At 34.8% G+C, this 25,227-nt stretch overlaps 1 protein-coding gene across 2 annotated transcripts in view; it reads right to left on the bottom strand.

Annotated features, from left to right (window-relative positions):
- The window catches only part of LOC128989108 (protein Skeletor, isoforms B/C), a 94,115-nt gene that overhangs the window by 48,422 nt on the left and 20,466 nt on the right, over window positions 1-25,227 (bottom strand). For both annotated transcript variants that reach the window (XM_054410982.1, XM_054410975.1), the window contains exons 2-3: window positions 7,436-7,594; window positions 6,349-6,430 (exon numbers count right to left, since the gene is read on the bottom strand). In XM_054410982.1, the coding sequence (XP_054266957.1) occupies window positions 6,349-6,430; window positions 7,436-7,594 (241 nt within the window). The remainder of the gene's footprint in view (window positions 1-6,348; window positions 6,431-7,435; window positions 7,595-25,227) is intronic.

The raw sequence follows: 25,227 nt of genomic DNA on the forward strand, positions 1-25,227 counted from the left end.
TGATATACAATGTATTTGGTACTTTGCTAGAGAGTCTGTTCATTTAACACCAAGCACTGACTACTAAACTGTGGTGATAATGCTAGAGGTTTCATGTGATATACAATGTATTTGGTACTTTGCTAGAGAGGTTCATTTAACACCAAGCACTGACTAAGTGTGCAACTGGGGCGATGATGCTAGAGGTTTCATGTGATATACAATGTATTTGGTACTTTGCTAGAGAGTCTGTTCATTTAACACCAAGCACTGACTAACTGTGCAACTGTGGTGATGATGCTAGAGGTTTCATGTGATATACAATGTATTTGGTACTTTGCTAGAGAGGTTCATTTAACACCAAGCACTGACTAAGTGTGCAACTGGGGCGATGATGCTAGAGGTTTCATGTGATATACAATGTATTTGGTACTTTGCTAGAGAGTCTGTTCATTTAAAACACCAAGCACTGACTAAGTGTGCAACTGTGGTGATGATGCTAGAGGTTTCATGTGATATACAATGTATTTGGTACTTTGCTAGAGAGTCTGTTAATTTAACACCAAGCACTGACTAAGTGTGCAACTGGGGCGATGATGCTAGAGGTTTCATGTGATATACAATGTATTTGGTACTTTGTTAGAGAGTCTGTTCAATTAACACCAAGCACTGACTACTAAACTGTGGTGATAATGCTAGAGATTTCATGTGATATACAATGTATTTGGTACTTTGCTAGAGAGTCTGTTTAACACCAAGCACTGACTAAGTGTGCAACTGGGGCGATGATGCTAGAGGTTTCATGTGATATACAATGTATTTGGTAGAGTCTGTTCATTTAACACCAAGCACTGACTAAGTGTGCAACTGTGGTGATGATGCTAGAGGTTTCATGTTATACAATGTGTTTGGTAGAGTCTGTTCATTTAACACCAATCACTGACTAAGTGTGCAACTGTGGTGATGATGCTAGAGGTTTCATGTTATACAATGTGTTTGGTAGAGTCTGTTCATTTAACACCAAGCACTGACTAAGTGTGCAACTGTGGTGATGATGCTAGAGGTTTCATATTATACAATGTGTTTGGTAGAGTCTGTTCATTTAACACCAAGCACTGACTTAGTGTGCAACTGGGGCGATGATGCTAGAGGTTTCATGTGATATACAATGTATTTGGTACTTTGCTAGAGAGTCTGTTCATTTAACACCAAGCACTGACTAACTGTGCAACTGTGGTGATGATGCTAGAGGTTTCATGTGATATACAATGTATTTGGTACTTTGCTAGAGAGTCTGTTAATTTAACACCAAGCACTGACTAAGTGTGCAACTGTGGTGATAATGCTAGAGGTTTCATATGATATACAATGTATTTGGTACTTTGCTAGAGAGTCTGTTCATTTAACACCAAGCACTGACTAAGTGTGCAACTGTGGTGATGATGCTAGAGGTTTCATGTGATATACAATGTATTTGGTACTTTGCTAGAGAGTCTGTTCATTTAACACCAAGCACTGACTACTAAACTGTGGTGATAATGCTAGAGGTTTCATGTGATATACAATGTATTTGGTACTTTGCTAGAGAGGTTCATTTAACACCAAGCACTGACTAAGTGTGCAACTGGGGCGATGATGCTAGAGGTTTCATGTGATATACAATGTATTTGGTACTTTGCTAGAGAGTCTGTTCATTTAACACCAAGCACTGACTAACTGTGCAACTGTGGTGATGATGCTAGAGGTTTCATGTGATATACAATGTATTTGGTACTTTGCTAGAGAGTCTGTTCATTTAACACCAAGCACTGACTAAGTGTGCAACTGTGGTGATGATGCTAGAGGTTTCATGTGATATACAATGTATTTGGTAGAGTCTGTTCATTTAACACCAAGCACTGACTAAGTGTGCAACTGTGGTGATGATGCTAGAGGTTTCATGTTATACAATGTGTTTGATAGAGTCTGTTCATTTAACACCAATCACTGACTAAGTGTGCAACTGTGGTGATGATGCTAGAGGTTTCATGTTATACAATGTGTTTGGTAGAGTCTGTTCATTTAACACCAAGCACTGACTAAGTGTGCAACTGTGGTGATGATGCTAGAGGTTTAATGTTATACAATGTGTTTGGTAGAGTCTGATCATTTAACACCAAGCACTGACTTAGTGTGCAACTGTGGTGATGATGCTCGATGAAATCGTAGTCCGTTTATTTCCTTCTTATCAAATTGTTTTATATTTTTGTCTGTTAAGTTGAAATGTCTGTAAACAATTGTAATATTGTCGGATACATACAAGTGGTACAATTGTTAGTTAATTTCTTTGACCCCCTTCTTTGATTACTTTGGTACACATATGTTTATTTACTTACTCTTTTACTAGAGAAGTGGACACGGCGTATCTTCCATTAGTTAACAATATATTGCGAGCACTGTTACTACAAAGTCGTACATTCACACCATAATGATCGCATGACCGTACAACTTGCTGTTTGTTTAAATATTACTAAAAAAGCTTAATCATGTGAATTAAATGTTGCAAGATGTTTTACAAAGTAAAATGTCTTTTGACATGATCATTCTATTTAATTCAGGGCTATAACGTATGAGGATAACAGGATAACTCATTACTCAGTCAAGAAACTGCACGAAAGAGATTTTCGAACTTTTGGTAGTACTAAACAAAGCACTCAGTCTAATCAAAAGTGTAAATTTGCATATTAAAAACATTTCGGCTTATGAAATACAAAAAATATAGGCTGGTTTCTATCTAATCAAGAACCAAGTCAATATTATCATCCGAACAATGTACTTAAAATAATACATTATCATGGATAGGTTATTTCCGAAAATGCTAGGAAATTCGCACTTACTACTTTATTTATCTAAACTATAAATTAAAAAATCAAGTATCAATACGTAGATAACCTTTATACTCAACGTAATTTAAACCCCAAAATCAAAGCTGTATTTTAATCGATAAATTGTTCAATCCATATATAGCTACATCACTGCACCGTGTATATGAGCATACATGTGTACATTCGACATTACTTTCACCGTACATGTACGGACATATTTTCGCGGATATCGGTACGAGATACAGTGTGTGGGGGGGGGGGGGTGGGGGGGGGGGTTGGTTGTCATGACGATGAATGCTCAGTGAGGATTACCTGTCTCGAGTTTCACTACATTTTACAGATTACAGGTGGCCAACTCATCAGCTGTCAGCCGTGACGTCACAGGTTATTGGAGACGTTCGCAAACGAAGACTTCCCCTGTGTTTACTCTTTATAGTGGTTCCGCAATCGCGGATTTTTCACTTCCGCTTGCATACCCCAGACAAGTCTAATATGCTGGTGGTACCTCGCTGAATTCTCACTATTTCCAAACGATTTGAAATAGTGGTATTAAAACTGACAGCATTGTTTCCAGTAATATTTTTATGTGGTTTGTGATCTTATTACAGTTTATTGGCAAATTTTTTTACCAGAAACACTCACACTGTTATTATAATAAGAGTAACAGTAAAAGTCCCCAACATGTTATAATAACGGGGTGTCATAATTTATTTTTTTTACGTAGGGGTTGTTGCGAAATTGCTATTTCAACAAATGAAATTTTGTGTATGGGAGTCACTTCAAATGCTTCTATATCATTTGGAATTCGTTAATTTTAATCTTTTCCTCATTATGCATCCAAAACTGGGTAAGTTAAATACTTCAATGATACTATTAGGTAAAGCTCATAAAAATGAATACCGGTATTTAGAAGTGAGCCTAATACCTTTGACTATTCATACAACAACTTCTGTATGCAATAGTCAATGCTAATACATACTGTCTTGAGAAGACCAGAAACAACAATTAGTAAAATTTTTGTGAATTTAAATTTGGAGTTTAAGGTTAAATTATATCAAACAAAGTTACTGCTACTGTTATAAAAATAAACTTCACAGTAATTCAATCATTACAGAGTGCGTCTCAAAATTAAAATTAGTCTCTAAGTTATATTTTTGAAACAATGGAGATGTTTGAAGCTAATTATAGAAAAGAAAGACTCTTAATTTGGAGAGAGAAACAAAAATGCAAAATGAAGCGGCAGGGGTGCGTGGGAGAGCGGGGGTCGAGGGGGACGAGGGGACGAGGGGACTTCCAAAGATGATGTCAGGTGTATTGGTTTTTTCGCATGGCCAGTAAATGTGTTTTACTGTAATTACTGTATAATATACAGTTTTCTATATTAATATACAGTTTTCTATATTATAGAAAATAGAAATATAAATCAATGCATAGGCTCTTAACCTTGCCCTATAACCTTACCTTATCGTTATAATGGTTCATTAAGGCGATTTTTTATTGAATAATTCTTTCAATTTCTAGAGGGTTAAAATTGCTGACTGCACGTAGCCCCTTCTGTAGTATCACCTTCTGTATTTCTGTAATTCTGTACTGATATTAACGATGATTATCATGCTGAGTAATTTTCATCAATAGCTTAAAAAACAGTACACTTTGTTGGATAGTTAGCTTTAAATATAAATAAAATAAAGTAAATAAAATAAATAATTCAAATAAATGAAATACATAAACCAATTAAATAAATTAAAATAAATACAATAAATACAATAAATAAAATTAATATGATGAATAAAATTAATAAATAAAATCCAAAGTCGGTATAACATTGCAATTATCCTGAATACCAATTTTTACAGACCCCTAGTTTAACATTGCCTATTCATTATATCAAAAATTTTACCAATATTTTAACATCAATAGCTAACGAAAGTGCAAGGAAAGGAGCTGTTTTAAATGTAAACAAGGAAAAGTGACTGACAGTAAATATAGGTACTGATAAGGAAGCTTGGATTTCTTAGAGAAATAAATTAAAAAGAAGGGATGAATGTAAAAGGATCCCTCTACTTGGCGTGTCTTTGTCGAAATGCAAACAAACTTACCCCCCCCCCCTCTCACCCCCCCCTCTCTCCCCCCTGAATCTACGTCGTGTAGGATAATAGGTTTAAACTGAGGCTCGTATGTCTGTTTAATGTATTCTTTAAACATTGTGATGTTTAAGGTTTGATTGATTTTGAGCTATGCAGTAGTTGTTTAACACATTGAATGCTTTCGTTCGAAAAAAACTTGCTTTGTTAAGATTTTTAACAGTATCCCTATACATTTTACATTAAGAGAGCGTGATCAAATTTGTATTTCTGTACATAGACTATTTTTCCTTACACCACCCTTATTCTTACATACAAAGTGTCGTTTTTTAAACAATATTACGGTTTATTTTAGTACAGAAACCCCCACAAACGTTTAACTTTATGACATAATCTTCCACACAACATTATATACTCCATTTCATTCCTTAATTCGTTTCATAAATCTCATTTCATAAATTTACGTTTCAAACCATTAACATCCTTATTTTATCGACTTCAGGGACGCAGCCAAGATTGTTAAATGTAGCCTATTCCATGAATAAAAAGTGTATACAAATATCAACAAATAATAGCGACGACTGAGAGAAATAACATGGACGAATTTTACCCTTAGAATACACATGATTCAACAACATACATAGACAAAATTAGGGGGAGGGGACTGAAGCTCCTCAAGCCCCCCCCCCCCAGCACTGGCAACGTATATTATCAACTTATTGAAAAATATTAGATAAATACAGGGTGATTACCGAGAAACACATGTTTTTCAAATAACGAGTATTCAGGCAATTCAGAGCAAAAAATATATTTATGAGTGGAAAAACAGAGTACACAATATGCAATTTCAGAATAAAATTACTTACAATTTAGCGCTTAAAAATTACATCTCTAAGGTGGTCGCCTTCTGCTTGGATACAGTGTTGAAGGCGTTCCTTAAAACTTGCTACGGATTTTCCTAACATGTCTCTATGAATGGCGTTGGGGCCTGGCGAATAACTTCTTTAAGTTCCTGTATTGTTTGTGGTTTGTTCATGTAAACTCTAGATTTTAAACCCCCCATAGAAAGAAATCTAGAATTGTAAGAAGGCCAAGTGACATCACCAAAACGTGTGATAACTCTTGTAGGGAATGTTTGATGAAGGAATTCCATACCAAGCAGAAGGCGACCATTTTGGAGATGTAATTTTAAATACTAAATTGTAAGTAGTTTTGTTCTGAAATTGCATATTGTGTAGACTGTTTTTCCACTCATAAATATAATTTGTTCTCTGAATTGCCTGAGTACTCGTTATTCGAAAAACATGCGTTTCTCGGTAATCACCCTGTATTATTAAGGTTATGTTTTACGATACAGCAATCTCTACACTTGTAATATTTAACGTTATAAGAAGACTATTCCGAATCCAACAAAGACTCACCTTCCTACATAGTCCTCAGGGTAGGGGACTATGTATCCGTCAGGAGAAGGCCGGGCTGTGTTGCCGACCCAGAAAAACGCATCTGAAAACAAAATGTGCAAATTATTAAAAAGCCTAATATCGCAAAATAGTTCAAATTTCTGTTCAACAGCTTTCATTCAATATAATAATTTTTTTTTGGCCTGTGATATTTAAATATTTCAATATTAGGTTAACGGGAATAAATCCTTAAAATTATGATTGAACCATTTATCTGGTTAATCTTTAAAAATCAAATTTGAGATGTACTTTAAATAGGTTAAACACATTTTCAACACAAGAATGCAGTGATCGTCTTAGATGCATTATTCAAGGTAAGTGGATTGGTAGATTGAGTTTATTTTTATTTTTGATTGTATCCCATACTGTTATATCAGCAATGGTTGCTTGTTATATTGTATGCTTGTAGAAAGATCTCGAAAATGGCTTCGACGATGTCCTTCAAATGTTGTAATAAATAATTTATATCTGGCCTAAAACCGTGTGTACTGCAGTTAAAACTACAAAAAAATCCAATTGCTAAATACGTAATAAATAAATACGTACTATACGTAAATAAATTATTGAAAGTAAACATTTTTTAACATTCACCTTATGGGTTGAGTAACAATGTTGGTTGAACAAAATGACAAGCTAAAAGTAAACCAAAGACTTGTTAATGTGTTTATAACAAGCCATCCACAGTATACTATCGAATTAAAATACAGTACAAAGGGAAAACAACAGTTGTTACTATTAAGCAGATATTACACTGAATATAACTCAATAATAGGGCTACAATGGAAATAAACTATACTGAGTTATGGCTCGATCTTCAGGTTAATAAATGTTATCAAATCAAATCAAATCAAATGTTACATAGTTAACTATTGGCCCATTTAACTAGTGAGGATTGTACACTAACGAACAAATTGGTTACAAATAACACGAACAAATTGGAATTGGTTATAAGAAGAAACGAAAAAATTATTAAATAGTAGTAAAAAGTTAAATGATATGATTTAACATACTTCTACATATAATGTATTTTGAAATACACCTCACTTACCCGGTCCTGTGCCGTCGTAAGAAAACCCCTTGACGAACATAGTGTTTTCGTCAACGGCGTACACCGTACCCTTGATACCATGGGCGTACTCTTGCAGCTGGCCGATAATACGACCGTAGTACGGTGACTCTGAGCCGGGCCTGCCACGGTACCCGTTACCTGAAACAACCCATTACAACCCATTACAACACATTACAACACATTACAACACATTACAACACACCAACACAGCAGGTTGGACAACTTTTAAAAGATCTTATAATTTAGTTTATTTTGTTTAAGTATACATTTCATACAGCTCAGAGACTCTGGGACATACGAGTGTCAAGTGAGCACAGAACCCAAGATCAGCTTGACCTTATCAACGACAACAATAGGCTAAGTGTAGGTTGTATTAAATCGTTAAGAAATCTATACAATCTAGGGAGTAGTAAATTTACTACTTACGCAGAAATAGTAACACATGAAGTATGTTTATCTTGGTGTAAACAATATGGCATGTGCACTATGAGAAAGGAATGTATAAATCTACTTTTTCTAAGGCGGTTTTGCACGCATTTTATCTTCAATAGTGTTTGGCAGGAAAACTTAACTTTAAATGCAATATAAAGAAATTCTCTCACAACCAACAACAGCATTTTACAAGGATTGTCGTGTACGTTTTATTTCATAGCATTTCCTAATTCGTAAATCATGAGTTCTTCTGGAAATGACAACTTACTCGATTTATCCATTGACATGGTTTACTTGTTTGTGATAGTAGATAGTATAATACCACTGTGTGGTGTTTAACCTCTATGGTTATTGAATTAATATTTAACCATATGATTTTATTTACTTTTCTTTAATAATATTGTCTTGTATTAGTGTCTTCATTAAAACAGTTTAGTTTCTTTTGATCTTTTAATTTTTACTTAGACAAGAAATAGAACATGGCGCAGTCGAATGAAGAACCCGTATCCCTAAACATTAAGCCTCCTGAAGCCTTTTCCTTCAATCCTCACGACTGGAAGACATGGAAGACTCGTTTTGAGAGGTATTATTCCCTTAGTAATTTAGCTCTACATTCTGGAAAGCATCAGATTGACATGCTTATCTACTGTATGGGGGAAAAGGGAGAGGACATACTTAATTCATTCAGTTTAAATGACAATGACAAATCTAATTTCAAAGCTGTTATACAGAAGTTTGACGATCATTTCCTTCCTAAAAAGAACTTAATTTTTGAACTGGCTAGGTTTCTAAAACTTACACAAGGTTCCATGCCGATTGAGAACTTTATCACAGACCTTCACAATCATGCAAAAAACTGTGATTGGGGTCAAATTGAAGAGGAGATGATTCTGATGGTTTTGATTATTGGTATGCGGGACGAAACACTAAGTGATCGTCTTCAACTTGAACCCGAATTAAAACTAAACACAGCTATAAACACTATCCGTAGATCTGAAGAACTATCAAGACAGAAACAAACTCTTAACTTGACTGACATAGCATTAATAAATAAAAATACTCAACATTTAATTAAGACAAACATTATTCCCAATAAATCAAACAATGATCAAAATTTTAAGCGGATTAATGACAATAAAAGCCTGTCCCATGTCGAAAAGAGATGTTTTTGGTGTGGTTCGACAGTTTTACACAAAAGATTCAACTGTCCAGCTAAACAATACAAATGTGGGTTTTGTAAAAAAGTTGGTCATTTTCCAAATGTTTGCAAATCAAACAAAGTCAGTCAAATTGAATATGATGATACTGACCTTGAAACACCCATTGAAAATGTTTGCTCTCAGTACATAGACCCTCAAACATTCATTGGCATTGTAGGAAAAAACTTGCGTGATGATCCATGGTCTGTAGTGTTAAATATGAATGACAGTGATGATGTTCTTTTCAAAATTGATACAGGAGCAGACGTAACGATTTTGCCTTCCGACATTAAACTGAATAAGAAAATCAGGCTCACTCCCACATCCAAAACATTTAGTGGCGCAAATGGTAAAGCTCTGTCAATTTTAGGAACTGCTACTGTAAAATTATCACATAATCACAAAACATGTTATGAGACTATATATGTTTCTAAGGGCACTTCCCAGCCACTTCTAGGTAAACCTGCAATAACAAGTTTGCAGTTACTTGCTCGAATCAACGAAATACAGCCATCCAGTAATGACTGGTATGACAGACACCCCAAACTGTTTGAAGGCTTAGGTTCCATTGATGTCAAATACAAAGTAGAACTGAAAAATAACGCCAATCCATTTGCAATCAACACGCCTCGTCGGATTCCTCTTCCTCTTTGGGAATCTACTAAAGAAGAGCTTGAAAGAATGGTGTCAATGGGGGTGATCGCTGAGGTACACCATGCCACAGACTGGTGCTCTCCAATGGTTGTTGTGCCAAAGAAGGACTCTAACAAAGTTCGCATTTGTGTAGATCTTACTAAATTAAACAGATGCGTCAAACGAAGATACTATCCTATTCAACCCATCGACATAACACTTGCCCAAATCTCAGAAGCAAAATGCTATTCTAAACTGGATGCTAATAACGGATTCTGGCAGATCACATTGGACGAAGAATCCCAAGATTTGACAACGTTCCTGACACCGTTTGGACGTTTTAAATTTCTGAAACTACCCTTTGGAATAACATCTGCACCAGAAGTGTTCCAAGAATGCGTGAATCGAACCCTTAAAGGTCAAATGAATGCACTTGCGCATATGGACGACATAATTGTTTGGGGGAAAACTCAACAAGAACATGACTATTTCTTAGAAGAAGTACTTACCAAACTTGAAGGTGCTGGCTTCACCCTAAACAAAGACAAATGCTTGTTCTCTCAAACCTCGCTAACCTACTTAGGTCACCATTTATCTGAATCAGGAATCAAAGTCGATGAGACCAAAGTCGAAGCTATACGAAAAATGGCTCCTCCAACAGATATTTTAGGAGTTCAAAGGTTACTTGGTATGGTGAACTTCATTGGCAAATACATACCTAACAAAAGCCGGTTACTAAAACCCATTACCGACCTACTAAGTAGAAAAAACGAATGGTGTTGGGGTTGTGAACAACAAAAAGCATTCGATGAATTGAAAGAATTATTGGCTTCTCCACCTCAACTTGCATTCTATGATAAAAATAAACCGACTATGATTTCTGCTGACTCTTCTACACAAGGCCTGGGTGGAGTACTTTTACAACAACAATCAGATGGGAATTGGAAGCCTATTTCTTATATTTCACGCACTCTGAGCGAAACCGAACGAAACTACTCTAACATTGAACGAGAAGCTCTATCATTAACATGGAGCTGTGACAAGTTTAAAGACTACATTGTGGGCAAGCACATCACGCTAGAAACAGATCACAAACCTTTGGTAAGTATTTTGACTACTAAAGAGATCAATGATATGACTCCCCGTCTTCAAAGACTAAGACTTCGTCTGATGAGATATTCCTACAATGTGACATACACTCCTGGCAAACATTTAGCCACTGCTGATTGTCTCTCAAGAAGTCCTGTAGCAGCTAATGAGAGTTATGATTTAGATGAGGAAGTTGAACTGGCCATCCACACAGTAACAAGAAACATTGCCTATGTAACTGACATGGTTCTTGATAGAATTGAATCGGCACAGCGGGCTAGCTCAGAACTCAGGGTAATTAAATCTTACTGCTCAACTGAATGGCCTACTCTTCCCTATCAAATACTGCTGAAAGAACAACTACTACACCATCTAGAATAACTCAAGATAAAAGTAAACCTTTTTCACGATCAACTACTCCCAATCAAGAAGCTGCAATAAAACGATCATCAAGAGGCAGAATTATAAGACCTACGAAACGTTTTCCTGACTAAACTCTGAAAAGAAACTCAAAGGGAAAGATGTTTAACCTCTATGGTTATTGAATTAATATTTAACCATATGATTTTATTTACTTTTCTTTAATAATATTGTCTTGTATTAGTGTCTTCATTAAAACAGTTTAGTTTCTTTTGATCTTTTAATTTTTACTTAGACAAGAAATAGAACATGTGGAAAGTAATCTTACGAAAAAATCGTACGAAATTGCCGCTGGCTTAAAATACCCGTAATAAAATATAAACGGTAAAATTACATCATCAATGATGGAATTGAATGGTACTAGGAAAGATAGAACTAAGTCATTTAGAACATGTTTTGATAATGAGCTTGTAGCTTTGTTGGAGTTCCTCTTAATACATTTTCACAGGTAACGAAAGAGCTTAAGGTTTTCTAGTAATCGTGGTAGTACAGTAATAACCATAGGAAAATAATGGAATTGTGTTTAAGAGGTTGGCGGCCTCTTTTAACCTTGCATTTGCCCGTCCACACAGACGACAGATCTCAAGGGGTGAACCGACACAGTACGAAGGTGAACTGTACTGATAATATACTTGCGGCAGTGGTTTTTTCAAAACTATTTTCCGTATTTTTCTAAACATGGCCAAAGCATTCAAAACAATTTTATTTTGGATTTTTGACAAATTTTTCTTACTTTCAGAATTATTAATAATAAATAATAGCCAAATTTAACAAATCACTTTTTTTGAAAAAATTTCATTACTTCACTGCCATATCCCTTATTTGTAAAATATTAATAAGTATACGAATTGTTTTTATGTCGAAGGAAGTCAAACGGAACACTATTCAACACGGTTGTGAGTGTCGCAAGCCCATAATTAAGGAAGCCATTGCCTATCAAAATAGAAGATCTTATTCTTATGAGTCGGAGGAGGAGGGGGGCCATTAGCAGATTGTCTCAGTCAATCCTCTAACAGCCCAGTCAGTTTGGCATGGCCCATTGATCCCTAACTTCAAAGCGACAATCCTGATTACTTTGGTCCTCACTCCCTTTCCTCTCCCCGACCCTTCTCGCTCTTAGCTTGCTTCTTTATAATTCGCTTTCTCAGTTTAATCTGCAAGCTAATCATTTCTTTGGAAGAAAGAATCTTAGTGATGAAAACTTTTTTACAATTTTCCCGGAAAAAAACTATCACCTATGTCAATATAGGAGTATATATATATATTCCTACAGTCCTACATATTCCAACAGTCGTATATATATATATATATATATATCCTGTACCTATAAATTTTTAACCTAATGTGAGCCTGCTTTGAATTTTATCTTATGCTAAATATTTTAAGTCCTATAATAGTTTTTTAGAGTAATGTTGTGAATGCTTTGTCTGGGATAGCTATTTTTATATCAGCACAATGACGGATAGGTAAAATCAATCTCTATAAGTGAATGTTTATATTTGGTGGAATTGAGTAGTTTATGTCGGGCTAATTTGTTAAAAGTTGTTTGAACACTTCACTTAGCTGTGAAGAATCTAAATTAGTTTGTATTTTATGGGTTAATGTTAGGCTGTCCACACACACACTCTACTCAGATATAGAGAACTTTTGTTGGCGTCTATTATATGAGAAATGTGTAACTTATGTGGTTGTCTATTCTAGTACTTTATTAGTTGATATTTTATATATTATCCACATACGTTACTGGGAAATAGAGATCTTACGTTCCATTCTATTAAGTCATTGGTTGCAAGTGGATGTATAGTTTAAGTAGGTGTGTGCTTGACGTCGCCTATGTGCACTGCATTTAACGTAGACAGTCTATGTAATTTGATGACTATATTTTATGCTGTCTAATAACCACGTTTTCTAATGCCCTGTTACGAGCCCCCCCCTGATGTGGTCAGTGGAAGACAGGCCCCCCAGGGATTACGTAGTCCCCCCTCGTTATAGCGTTCTGTCCCCTCCTCACCCCTCTGGCCTAACAATCGCCGGATAAACCGCTCAAACGAGCATAGCAGGGAGTATATTGCTTTCATAAAACATAATGAATTACGAGTATATGAAATTTTGTTGATGGTAATATCATTGGTGTCATCGCTTGGTGACATTGAGACTATAAAGTTACTAATGTGTATACCACAACAATTAGTCCAAGCTACCCACTAAACACCACTGAGTAAAAATATCTAAGCTAATTTAGTTAAATGCGTTGAGAGAGTTTTTTGGAAGTTATTATGTGGTTCTGTTGCATGGCCTAAAAAACCAATTGGAGTTATATTTTAAGTCTGTTTTTTGAATAATGTTTATGGTTGAGTGGAATCTCGATAACAAGTCCCTCATGGGGATTATCTATATTTTAATCTTTAAGTTTGGAGATATTTATAAACAAAAATATATTTTTCTTGAAAAAGGAATGTATTATTCTATAATTCTACATTTCGAGAATATTATATTGACTAATTTTGACTGTACCGCTATGACTCTTAGGTCAAACAAGCATTTGAAAGCTTGGTACTTTACTATAATTATTGTAATTACCATGGAGTTTTTATTGCTATTTATACAAAATTGGTGCATTTTTAAAATGTCGAGTAAAACTAATGTTACATATTTTTACAGGATATCCGAATATCGGCTTGTGTAGAAAGGTTGTGCAACTGAATAAGTTCAATTACTAATAATGATAAGCATACCCACTAGTTTCTTCAGTGGCAATTTCCATAACTTAACACAAAAAGCAAAACACCGATGCATAAGAGACATAATCGGTTCTCGCTAGTGAAAACGTAATACAATTTACAATCCCACAAATTACTTTATAGTAACGAATACAATCGGTTGTTGATGGTTGCAGAATGAAAGTGTGGCGTGGACTGTACCATTTCAATCATATCCCATTAACTGAGCGCAGCAAGATTAAAGGACAGCTACTCCAGAGGGATGATAGTGGGGGAGCGAGTGAGAGAGTGAGAGAGCGATATCTGTACTGTATGAGTGCGAGAGAGACGGAGATAGGATCGATGGGTAGTGCTGATCCAGCAGGCTACAAGGTAGGGGTAAACGATTTATCGTCGTTCACAACATGATCAACTGCTCAAGCATTCCTCCCACAATGCGTGGATGGTTATGGAGTTACAGCCACTTAGTCGAGTAACTATCAGCTGATGGCAAATAAAGCCATAATGGTTTGTGGATGCTGGTTGATGACGAGATACAGCCACTTAGGCGTGATGGCAAATAAAGCCACAGTTATGAATAGTAGCCAGCTGATGGCAAATAAAGCCATAGTGGTGAGGTGAGTAGCAGCTAGATGATGGTAAATAAATCCACAATGGTGAGTAGCAGCCAGCTGATGGTAAATAAAGCTACAGTGGTGAGTAGCAGCCAGCTGATGGCCAATAAAGCCATAGTGGTGAGGTGAGTAACAGCTAGATGATGGCAAATAAATCCACAATAGTGAGTAGCAGCCAGCCGATGGTAAATAAAGCTAGAGTGCTGATGGCCAATAAAGCCATAGTGGTGAGTAGCAGCCAGGTAATGGCAATTAAAGCCTAAGTGTTAGTTAGCAGCCAGCTGATGGCAAATAAAGCCACAGTGGTGAGTAGCAGCCAGCTAATGGTAAATAAAGCCACAGTGGTGAGTAGCAGCCAGCTGATGGCAAATAAAGCCACAGTGGTGAGTAGCAGCCAGCTGATGGCAAATAAAGCCACAGTGGTGAGTAGCAGCCAGCTGATGGTAAATAAAGCCACAGTGGTGAGTAGCAGCCAGCTAATGGTAAATAAAGCCACAGTGGTGAGTAGCAGCCAGCTAATGGTAAATAAAGCCACAGTGGCGAGTAGCAGCCAGCTAATGGTAAATAAAGCCACAGTGGCGAGTAGCAGCCAGCTAATGGTAAATAAAGCCACAGTGGTGAGTAGCAGCCAGCTAATGGTAAATAAAGCCACAGTGGTGAGTAGCAGCCAGCTAATGGTACATAAAGCCTAAGTGTTAGTTAGCAGCCAGCTAATGGTAAATAAAGCCACAGTGGTGAGTAGCAGCCAGCTGATGGCAAATAAAGCCACAGTGGTGAGTAGCAGCCAGCTAATGGTAAATAAAGCCACAGTGGTGAGTAGCAGCCAGCTGATGGCCAATAAAGCCATAGTGGTGAGGTGAGTAGCAGCTAGATGATGGCAAATAAATCCACAATGGTGAGTAGCAGCCAGCTGATGGTAAATAAAGCCACAGTGGTGAGTAGCAGCCAGCTGATGGCAAATAAAGCCACAGTGGTGAGTAGCAGCCAGCTGATGGCAAATAAAGCCATAGTGGTGAGGTGAGTAGCAGCTAGATGATGGCAAATAAATCCACAATAGTGAGTAGCAGCCAGCTGATGGTAAATAAAGCCACAGTGGTGAGTAGCAGCCAGGTAATGGCAATTAAAGCCTAAGTGTTAGTTAGCAGCCAGCTGATGGCAAATAAAGCCACAGTGGTGATATTTGTCAGCCGTTGGTACAATAGTCCCACAGTGGTGACAAGTTGTCAGATGATGGTACCAAAGAGCCACAATAATCGTGAGTGGCTTTCTGCTCATGGCACAATAGTTCCACAGTTTACACCCCCTGTGTGCGCTTAGCTAAATGCGCGAATTGCCGCGGTTGAGATGAGTAAATACACGCAATATACCCACTGCTATCCGGATTGTACGTTACTAAATGAAATACAATCGTAGCCAATAGCTGGATACAAATACAAGATGTTATTTACGTTATTTCTAATTATTTTGATGATTTTTCAGGTGTTTCTCTTGCGACATTTAGTTAATTACTATACTCACCTGCCATATTTGTGTAACATTGAGGAATTTTGTTATAAGTTCTCAGTTTGATAGTCTAAAATGTAATCTAATGGCAAAGAGTTCTTTATTAATATCGTGCAGTAATCTTTAAATAAATAATTTGTGCCGCATTTACAAATTATTCGTTTTACATTTTATCAGCACAAATAACTTAAACGTGATCTACTTTTCATCGTAAGCTATCTAGCTTAGTAGTGTAAATAACAACACAAGTATTTTACACCGATAAGGTTATTGTTAGCATATTTGTTAACATTTACTGTTCCCTATTATCTCATCTTTATGTGTTTTTAAATTCACGAGTGATAGGTGTAAACCACAAACTATTGGTGATCCTAACCAATGAATACACTGAATTCATTGACCTAACCGAGGTATTAGGCAAACACTGAAGCTACCAAGCTAACTAGTGCGTAGTTTTGCGCCTTCACATGATCAGCTGGCAATCTAGATACTGCAGTCTCGTTGCGTCAGTCCACCGCCAGGCGCGCTGCTGCTGCGACGAGTGAGAATAAACGAAACTTATTATATAGAATATTCAGCTAATCATCCCAGAAGTGCATTATAACTTTTGAAGGATATTTCTGTTTTAATATTGCAGGACGAGTACAACAAGGTGCAATTATTAACCTCTTAATTACATTTTATCTTTTAAAATGTCTCGATTTTGAGGCGTATTGACGTGAAGTAAAGACATATTAAATTACATCAAATATACATGATATTACTAAAGTGTCATTTACATTTCTCACAGCCAACAGAAACTTAAGAAGTTGCTTTACCAAAACATTGAGATGATCTAAAAGAATTAAGTATAAAAATTAATGTTATGTAAATAGGAAATACATCTGACAATTTTAAGGGATATTTCAGTATAAATACAGACAGTTAAATTGAAATTCCTTTAGTCTGCAGGTTTGATACGGTGGGGGTATTTATTATCGTGCACGGAGATTTACATAAGTCATATTTTGTTGGTCATACTTCCCAGTGCAAAAGGGAGGTACGATAAATCAACTTTTACTCTTTTAATAATTTTAATCAACGATTGAATTTTTAAATTTAAAATGTCAATAAAATTAATTTTCAGCCAGACTTAGTTTTTGGTTGGAAACATCCGTTATGTACCCCCCCCCCCCCCTCTAAACCCAAAAATTGGTTTTCAAAATGGCCCTTTATTAATACTGAACGAATTTGGCAAGATGTTCAACTAAAATATACCAATTAAAACATGTCCGGATTGAACATAAAATACCAAACAAGTTACCAAAATAAAAATATGTCTGTAAACGCATTCTTAAACTATTTGTTTAAATAGACTGATCAATTGAGTGATTACCGTATGAGAATCATCTTAGTTTATTCGTTATTTTAACTATTCTGAGAGGGCAAAAACTATCGCAATTATCATATTAATAGGCCTACTGAATTATAATTTATTTTAGTTAGAAGTTATAAATCTGAAGAAAGAGTGAGTGTTTCGGGAAGTTTGATGAGAAGATATGATGTCTGGTCGAGGTGCGGCCACTGCTGTTATTACCACTTCAACTTTCCAGCTGATATTGCTATCTGGGCTGTTCGTCCCTTCCAGCTACAACGACCAGCAACCAGCCAACTAGTCGATATCATCTATACAACCAGCAAGTCTCAGCGTTCTAGACAGCCCGATACCACCAGTACTGCAGTTGTTACTATTAAGTACAACGATTACATATAGAGAAAAATAGTTCCACTATCTGTGTGATTTTTACCACCGACTGTAAAATAAAATAACGTGTTGTGGTTTGCCAGGTTAAATTTGCCTTCATAATTTTAAATTCCACTGAAACTTTAATAATTAAGTCCAAAATGTTTTTGTAAATAAGACTTGGGTTTCCTATTTATATTGCTTTTACAATCGAAAACTATACCGAGCCATGGCTCAGTTCTCCGTTACTACAACTACCACCGTTATACAACCGTTATACCGTTATACAACTATCCAGTATAGATATGAACCTACAAAACTATCTTATAACAATCATACACGAGGAGCCAATATCATCAGTATATAAATATCTAAATCCGTATACGAGGTGGTTGTTGAACACCCAAAGTAAGGTAAATGTAAAAAAAAACTAAAATAAACTGTATCAGCTATCTGATGCATACTTCCTCCATTAGCCTGTAAACAATCCTTTATCATAGGTAAGCGCCAGAAGTAACTATGATATTTTATAGTGAAAATCACAAAGTTATGCACTTGTGAACCGTAGTTTTCATAGTGTTGGAGGTAAAATAATTAATTTATAGTTAAAAGGCAAATATAACATTGCAATCAAAATAATTTGAGACCTTTTTGTGAAAACCCGATTTTCTCTAATTTTGTGGGGTGTTATGGTAAAATAATCATTAAACATCCAATTTATAAAACTTAAACTGGAGATACAAATAAATAGTATCCGCATACTAAATTATATAAAAATCTTATATTGGCTCTGTAAATATCCACACACACCTGATAATTTGTACGAAATCTTCTCCACATATTATTTAGCCTATATGGAGAGGAAATAAAAAATTAATTTCGTACTCCCAATAATCGATCGTTGTATAACGTTGGGTAATTAACCAGACCAAGATTTTGTCATCTGACCAAAATGAAAATTTAAAAATAAGGTTCACTTATATCAGAATATCCCTAATTTGCCATTGAAGCAGTGCATTAATATATAAAAATTACAACATCGCCAATATCATTGGATGGTAACACTATACGTGCTTTGTTTCTTCAAAACTCAACATCGCGTTAAGTCTCAGAGATTCAATCAAGTTGTCCGGAAATCTGGGTTCCTTCAGTGGGCAAAGCTCTCACCGCCGACTCGAAAATACTGGATTGTCACCAAAATATTCGTTTGCTCTTTTATTTATCGATTTTTTTTATTCCTATTGCATTTTATGAAGAAACTTTTTGTTTTATCTCATTCTGTGTAGGTACTAATTAGGTCTAGTATCTACTAAATAAGTAAATACAGCTTCAGAAACATTTTGGTTTTTTTCTACTAATTTTATTAACACTTGAATTTGCTTTCAAGTTTTTACTAATTATCTTTGCTAACGTAACTTGTCTTATGGTCGAGAAGTATATTATATTTTATGTGGACCGTTGGTTTATATCTTATTTTGCACTTACAGAATTGGTTGTAATATTTTAAGACTAGAAGGTAAAACGGGTATCATGAAATAGAACGTGTCATGAGATGCAATCTTTTGCATTAGTTTAGTCATAACGTTTAGAATTACTTTTCGGGTGTACATTGCTCGATTTCTAGATTATTGACAACGTGTTAGTTAGAGTGTAGTAGTTAAAGTGATAGAAATTCAGGGTTAAGCAACTGATGTTGATACTTTAAAGTGATCAAATAGTCATGAATTTTTTAATAAATTAAATGAAAAAGTATTTCACTCACAAAATGTAAAGCGTTAACTTCAAAATAGATTAGCAAAAGCGTGTGTACATTAAAGTACAGTTAGTCTCACGCAATCGAGTGAAGTAACACAAAACTAAAGGTAGTTTTAACTCCATGTTTTTTTTACAACTAGGATAATATACTTTTATGTATTTTTACCTTTCCAGCCATGTAATATACGAATTAGAACAAAATTATCGATAAAATAATCAAGGATCAAAACTTAAGTTGAACTAGAATTGATTTGAAATCAACATCCAAATCGAATTTGGCATTAATTATTTAACTACATTTGATCGAGATTCGTTGGTTTATGGTCCAGTTTATAAATGGCTGAGAAAATATACTTGGACTAATTAATAAAAAAATCAGTTATACTCCTGTAATTTCAACATTTCTTTTTTATGAAAGTTAAAGAATATGTGATAAATAATTTAAACTGAGTTTACTCACATCTGCTGAATAAATATAGTAAATATATTTCTCCGTGTGTTCGTGGACTGAACTGCAGTCTACGCTCACAATATATCTCAAAAAGGGATTACCGTCAGATAAGTGTCGGCGGGGATTTATTTGACAACGGTTTTTGAAATAAAAATTGGCTCCTGAGTGAAGGTTTGCACATATATAAAATTAACTGCCTCAAAACGAACGACTAAGTAGATCCAAATACAAATTAGCACAGTATTTATTGTAATATTTGAATATTACATTAAAAGAGTTTATACACTAAATACATCTTAGTTTATGACTTTAAGACGTTCTTTAACGTTTATAACAGTTGAATGATTCTCCACATCGTATACAGTGGGTTACTATGAATTTTGGTAATAACTGTCTTTATATTACAATTAGATAATTAATAAAGTAGAACCTCGATAACAAGACTCTCTTGTGGATTAATTAATAAGACTTGTTATCAAGGTTTACTTCTTATTGAGGTTTGCAATATGTGCAATATGTTATCAACTGTGAATTTTTATCGAGGATCTTTTTATCGAGGTTCCACTATTATATCTTTGTTGAACAACGTGGACCTTATAAGCTGTTGGAAGCAAAACTATTTATTTTCGTCGAGCTATTGTTAAAAAGTATACTGACTAAGATTTGTTTAGGAATACATTTTTACGTTGGATAGTAGTTGAATTTCACTCAATCTATCTGAATATTAGATCTTTTAAATGACAGTAAGAGAAAAGTTTGTAAACGATCATCCCGAAAGAGTTCAAATATTTGCCCTCTGATTAAATTTCTAATGCAAAGGAAATTTTACTTAAAATGTTGAGAAACACTGTCTTTTGAAATAAACTTTTATACGGAAAACTTTAAGACTGTTAGGCAAGAGAGCCGTACAAAACAGTAGCGACTTCTGTGGATGGAGCGCGATTTATCAGAATAACCGGGCGACACCGCTCAAATAGGGCAATTCAACAAGTCGGCTAAACAATTGTTGCTCAATTCTACCGCCTTTTCCTTCCTTTTGTTGGCGTTTATACCATGGAAATTTCGAATGAAACAAACTAAACTTATAGATACATTTATAAAGAATTAAATAAATGTGTTAACAAAAAATATTTTTATTTTAAAAGCTTTGTAATCCCCATATTTACTATTACAATCCGACCAAATGAACCTGGAGAAAAATTAAATAAATATAACTATTATATCATTACTTTTTTTGTTCATTAAATACGATAGTGATCTCTAAAAACACACCCTTTGTGTTTGAAGTTACACTTACACTAGAAAAAGCACCAAAAACAATTAAACAGTATTAGTTTTGGATAATCAGTATATTTTTTTATCGAAAGTAACCCAAACACCAGAAGATATAAGTTGAATAAAATGTATTATCATAATAAATGCCACGCTTACTGCAAGCAAAATGCCTCGTACATTGTTAAACTATTATCAAAAGGAACATAAAAAAATTACATTATGATTATGTGTGTAGGTGTCATATTTGTCATTGTAAATCCAGAACTGAGTGCAAATCTTGCAAGATGTTGTAGTCATTTTGCAATTTCTAAATCTTTAAAAGTGTATCACCCTAAACAACAAGGTATAACACGATAGCATTACGCTTCAAAATGACCTTTGCAAAAACAATATGCCCAAAAAATAGTCTTTAAGTAAACTTTGAAAGCCTTCAAGGATATTTTGCTCGTGTTTGTGAGCGGGAGTGCTTGTTCGTTAATCCTATTACCTCTTTTCATCGTCTACCAGGATTATATCCTACTGCTGTCGCTGTCTTGCATTTCATTAACGAGGACTGGGTGTACGATTCTCTCACAAAGACAAACTACAATATTGTAAAATTTGGAGATTGGAATAACGTACTGTTTGTTAGGTAGAGTAAAATAAATGCGGCAATTCTAGAACATTTAGTCTATCCCTTAAGCAAACATTTTTACTTCGTATAGATAGACATATCTTTTTCACGGTTGGTGCAGTGATTTTGAATACATTTTAAATCCCTGTTGTTTTTACTTTCTCCTCCTATACCATATAGTATGGAAAAAGTATCGTTTCGTCAAAATTTTCGAGTTTGAGTTTTGAGTTGGGGTCCGTTTTGGGTCCTCCTGAAGCTATAACAAGTGGTTTTCGAAGTGATGTCTGTGTCTGTATGTGTGGTTGTTTACAGAGCTACAGATCACACCTGTAGTCCGATTTTGATGAAATTTGGTATGTAGGTACTAATCCATAGTATATCCAGGTGTGTTTTTAATTTTTTATAAATTTAGATTTTTAATGGTGATAATACCATAAAAAACCCATAAAATAACAAAAAATCTGATTTTAGAAAATACCAATAGGCCTACCGGTTTTGACTAAAGTTAGTATGTTATTGTCCTATAAATGTTGAACCAAATTGTACAAATCCTATTTCCGTAAAACTTGCGGTTCCGAAGATGTTGCAACTTATGTTATTTTCTCCTAAAATAACCCATAATGACAAAAATTGGAATTTAGGTCAAATAACCCGGTTTTGATTAAAATTAATGTGTTATGGCACTTATAATTCTAAACAAAATAGTGCAACCCCCCATTGCTTTAACAATAACGGTTCAAAAGCTATTGCAACTTTTAAGATTTTTTCCTACAAAATCATCATACTGTACTTACTCCCACCGCTTACCCAAGATAAAGGTTGTTGACAAGCTTATGGTAGAAAGCATGTTACAGATTGCTGATGCCAGTGATACCGTTTATTTACTGAATTAAAGTAATACATCCTAGTTGGAATAAGAACAGCTTGACTATTACACAGCAAATTTATTTTTAGTATCGCATGTTTAAGTAAAGGCATAGTAATTGACAAATTTAGTACGTTTTTCAGAATAACCTTGGTTGGTTCAGTTTATGATTGTTCAGTAAACCACATTAGCTCAGAGTGTTGATAGATTTCACTTAATCCAGTTGACGACATCGCTAACCATAATAATACACTGTTAATAGGCACTGTTAATTAGCTTGTTAACTGATACTATCGATTAGTTGTGTTTGATGATATTAACCAGTTTAAGGGTTATACTATGTAGTATTGTTTTATTAGTTGCATTGTTAAATTTCAGCTAGCTCAGTTCAAAGAGAAATAATAAATATTTGGTATTGATTAAAATATATAAAAATATTTGTATGGTGGTATATGGTATGATAGTTTATGGTATAATGGTCTAAACTAATTATTATGTGTTGATTAAGAAACAAATCGGAACAATGTCCAATCACTCTACAAATCGCAACAAAAATCGCCTGATCTTATTTTTTACTAGTGTATGTCTACCTACTAAGCTACTATTACATACAGGGTGGAACGAAGTCAGCGTTAAAAGATTTGATGTGTTAAACTACTAAGTATTGGTGACAAAAATGGCACCAATTTAGGTTCCCATTCCCTAACAGGTAGGGAATAACAGAATTTTTCTTGTTAAGATTTTTCCAAAATATTTGTATTTGCTTACATAAAAAGGCAATAAAGTGCACAAAATCATGTTTTTATTTAGATTTTTTCCATTTTCAGAAACCTCGTCAAATTTCTTTTGCTTTCATTGTAATAGGAAAGGTACAAAGTCATTTAGATAAAACATCTTTATTAGACCTTATTATTTAGTCTATAAAAGTTTGAACTTGTGATTTTTTTGACAATTTCTAGGACTTTTACATAAGTTTTCTACGCTAAACTGAACTGTAGAGAGTGTCAAAATTACCCAAACTTCTTCGTTACCAACCTTTAAAATTATATATAGTAACCTACTGGTTCTTGATTGTTATGGTTGATTTGTTATTCTTCAATTTAAGAGTCTTTCTTGAAAACCACGGAATATCCAAAAATCGCATCCCTTTATACAGTAACAATAATTTTGTATTAATAATTTGTTGAATAATAGTAGTGGTGTAGTTAGTAGTTGAAGTTATATGGCGAAACATATAAGGCAAAAAGTGGCTTTACAACCCTCGCTCACTTACTTTGCGTCCTAGTGATAAAACATACAATTTTAACCATTAAGATGAATAATGTTACACTGAGAACGTAATTTTTAGAAAGAAATGTCTCTGATTCCAAATGGTGTGTTTGAAATAATCAATTTAAAGACCTAAATACACGCACATTTCCTCCACAATGGGCCCTATTGTTGGAGGGCTTTCTGCCTGAAAGCTTTTACTGAAGAGAATTTCAGCGTTCTTTCACAAATGTCATGATTCATTTTATATTGTTGTTTTCAAATGTACTTCTCCCCAGGAACAATAGTTGATCCATTTTATGTAGGTTCATAAGTTGAATAAAAATACACAGATAGTAAAACAAACTTCGTGTGAGTTGAAAAACTTATATTATCTTTTGTGTTGTATAATATAAATAGTCTGTAGACTGACTACAATTGTAGTATAAAACATAAGAAGTACAAGCATGAACGTAGTAAGATTATTGGTAGGTATATAAACGAACTGCGGATCATAAGATAAAAGTATAGAGTCGAAACACAACTTCAGTGCAAAATTGCACCACTTCATGGGTAGGTACATAAGGGGTTTATTAAAATGATTTTAACTTAATGATTTCTTTTTGTCCTAGGACGCTAGGCACGAGCCCGGAATTATTTGTCACATTACTTCAGGCTAGACCATCGATATATAACCACCATCGATATATAAGGTTATAAGGTTATATATCGATGGGATAAACCTAGGGGTTGCGGCATCACTTAGATAAAATTCATTGGAGATTTGGCGGGATTTGAACTCGGGACCTCAGGCACCGAAGTCCCGCGCTCAAACCACTAGACCAGCTCGCCCCCCCCCCTAGATCGCTCCCTCAACTGGAGTTAACTTAATTGTATTAAAATACAAAAAGTCAAATGCTGAAATTGCGCATGACTTAGAGCTCGTGTTTTATAAAATCATACAGTAAAGATATTTAATATATTTATAGTCTTAATAATAGCAAATACAGCTAAATTGCAGCAAATACTTAACTAATGAATTTAACAGTCCGTAACGTGAGAAGCATAACACAAGGTGAATGATTCGTGCAATAGCGTTACGCTGCAATATTTATCGTAAGTGGCTGTAAAACTGCCTCACATTTCACCTAACAAGATCTATTTACAGTTGAATAAATCATAACCAAAGAAAATAGTTTTTTGTATGGCAACAAAATACAAATACACCCAC

This window comes from Macrosteles quadrilineatus, unplaced genomic scaffold (assembly GCF_028750875.1).
Source record: "Macrosteles quadrilineatus isolate MER2022 unplaced genomic scaffold, UCM_ALF_1.0 Scaffold_1__1_contigs__length_201487025, whole genome shotgun sequence".
Taxonomy (NCBI): domain Eukaryota; kingdom Metazoa; phylum Arthropoda; class Insecta; order Hemiptera; family Cicadellidae; genus Macrosteles; species Macrosteles quadrilineatus.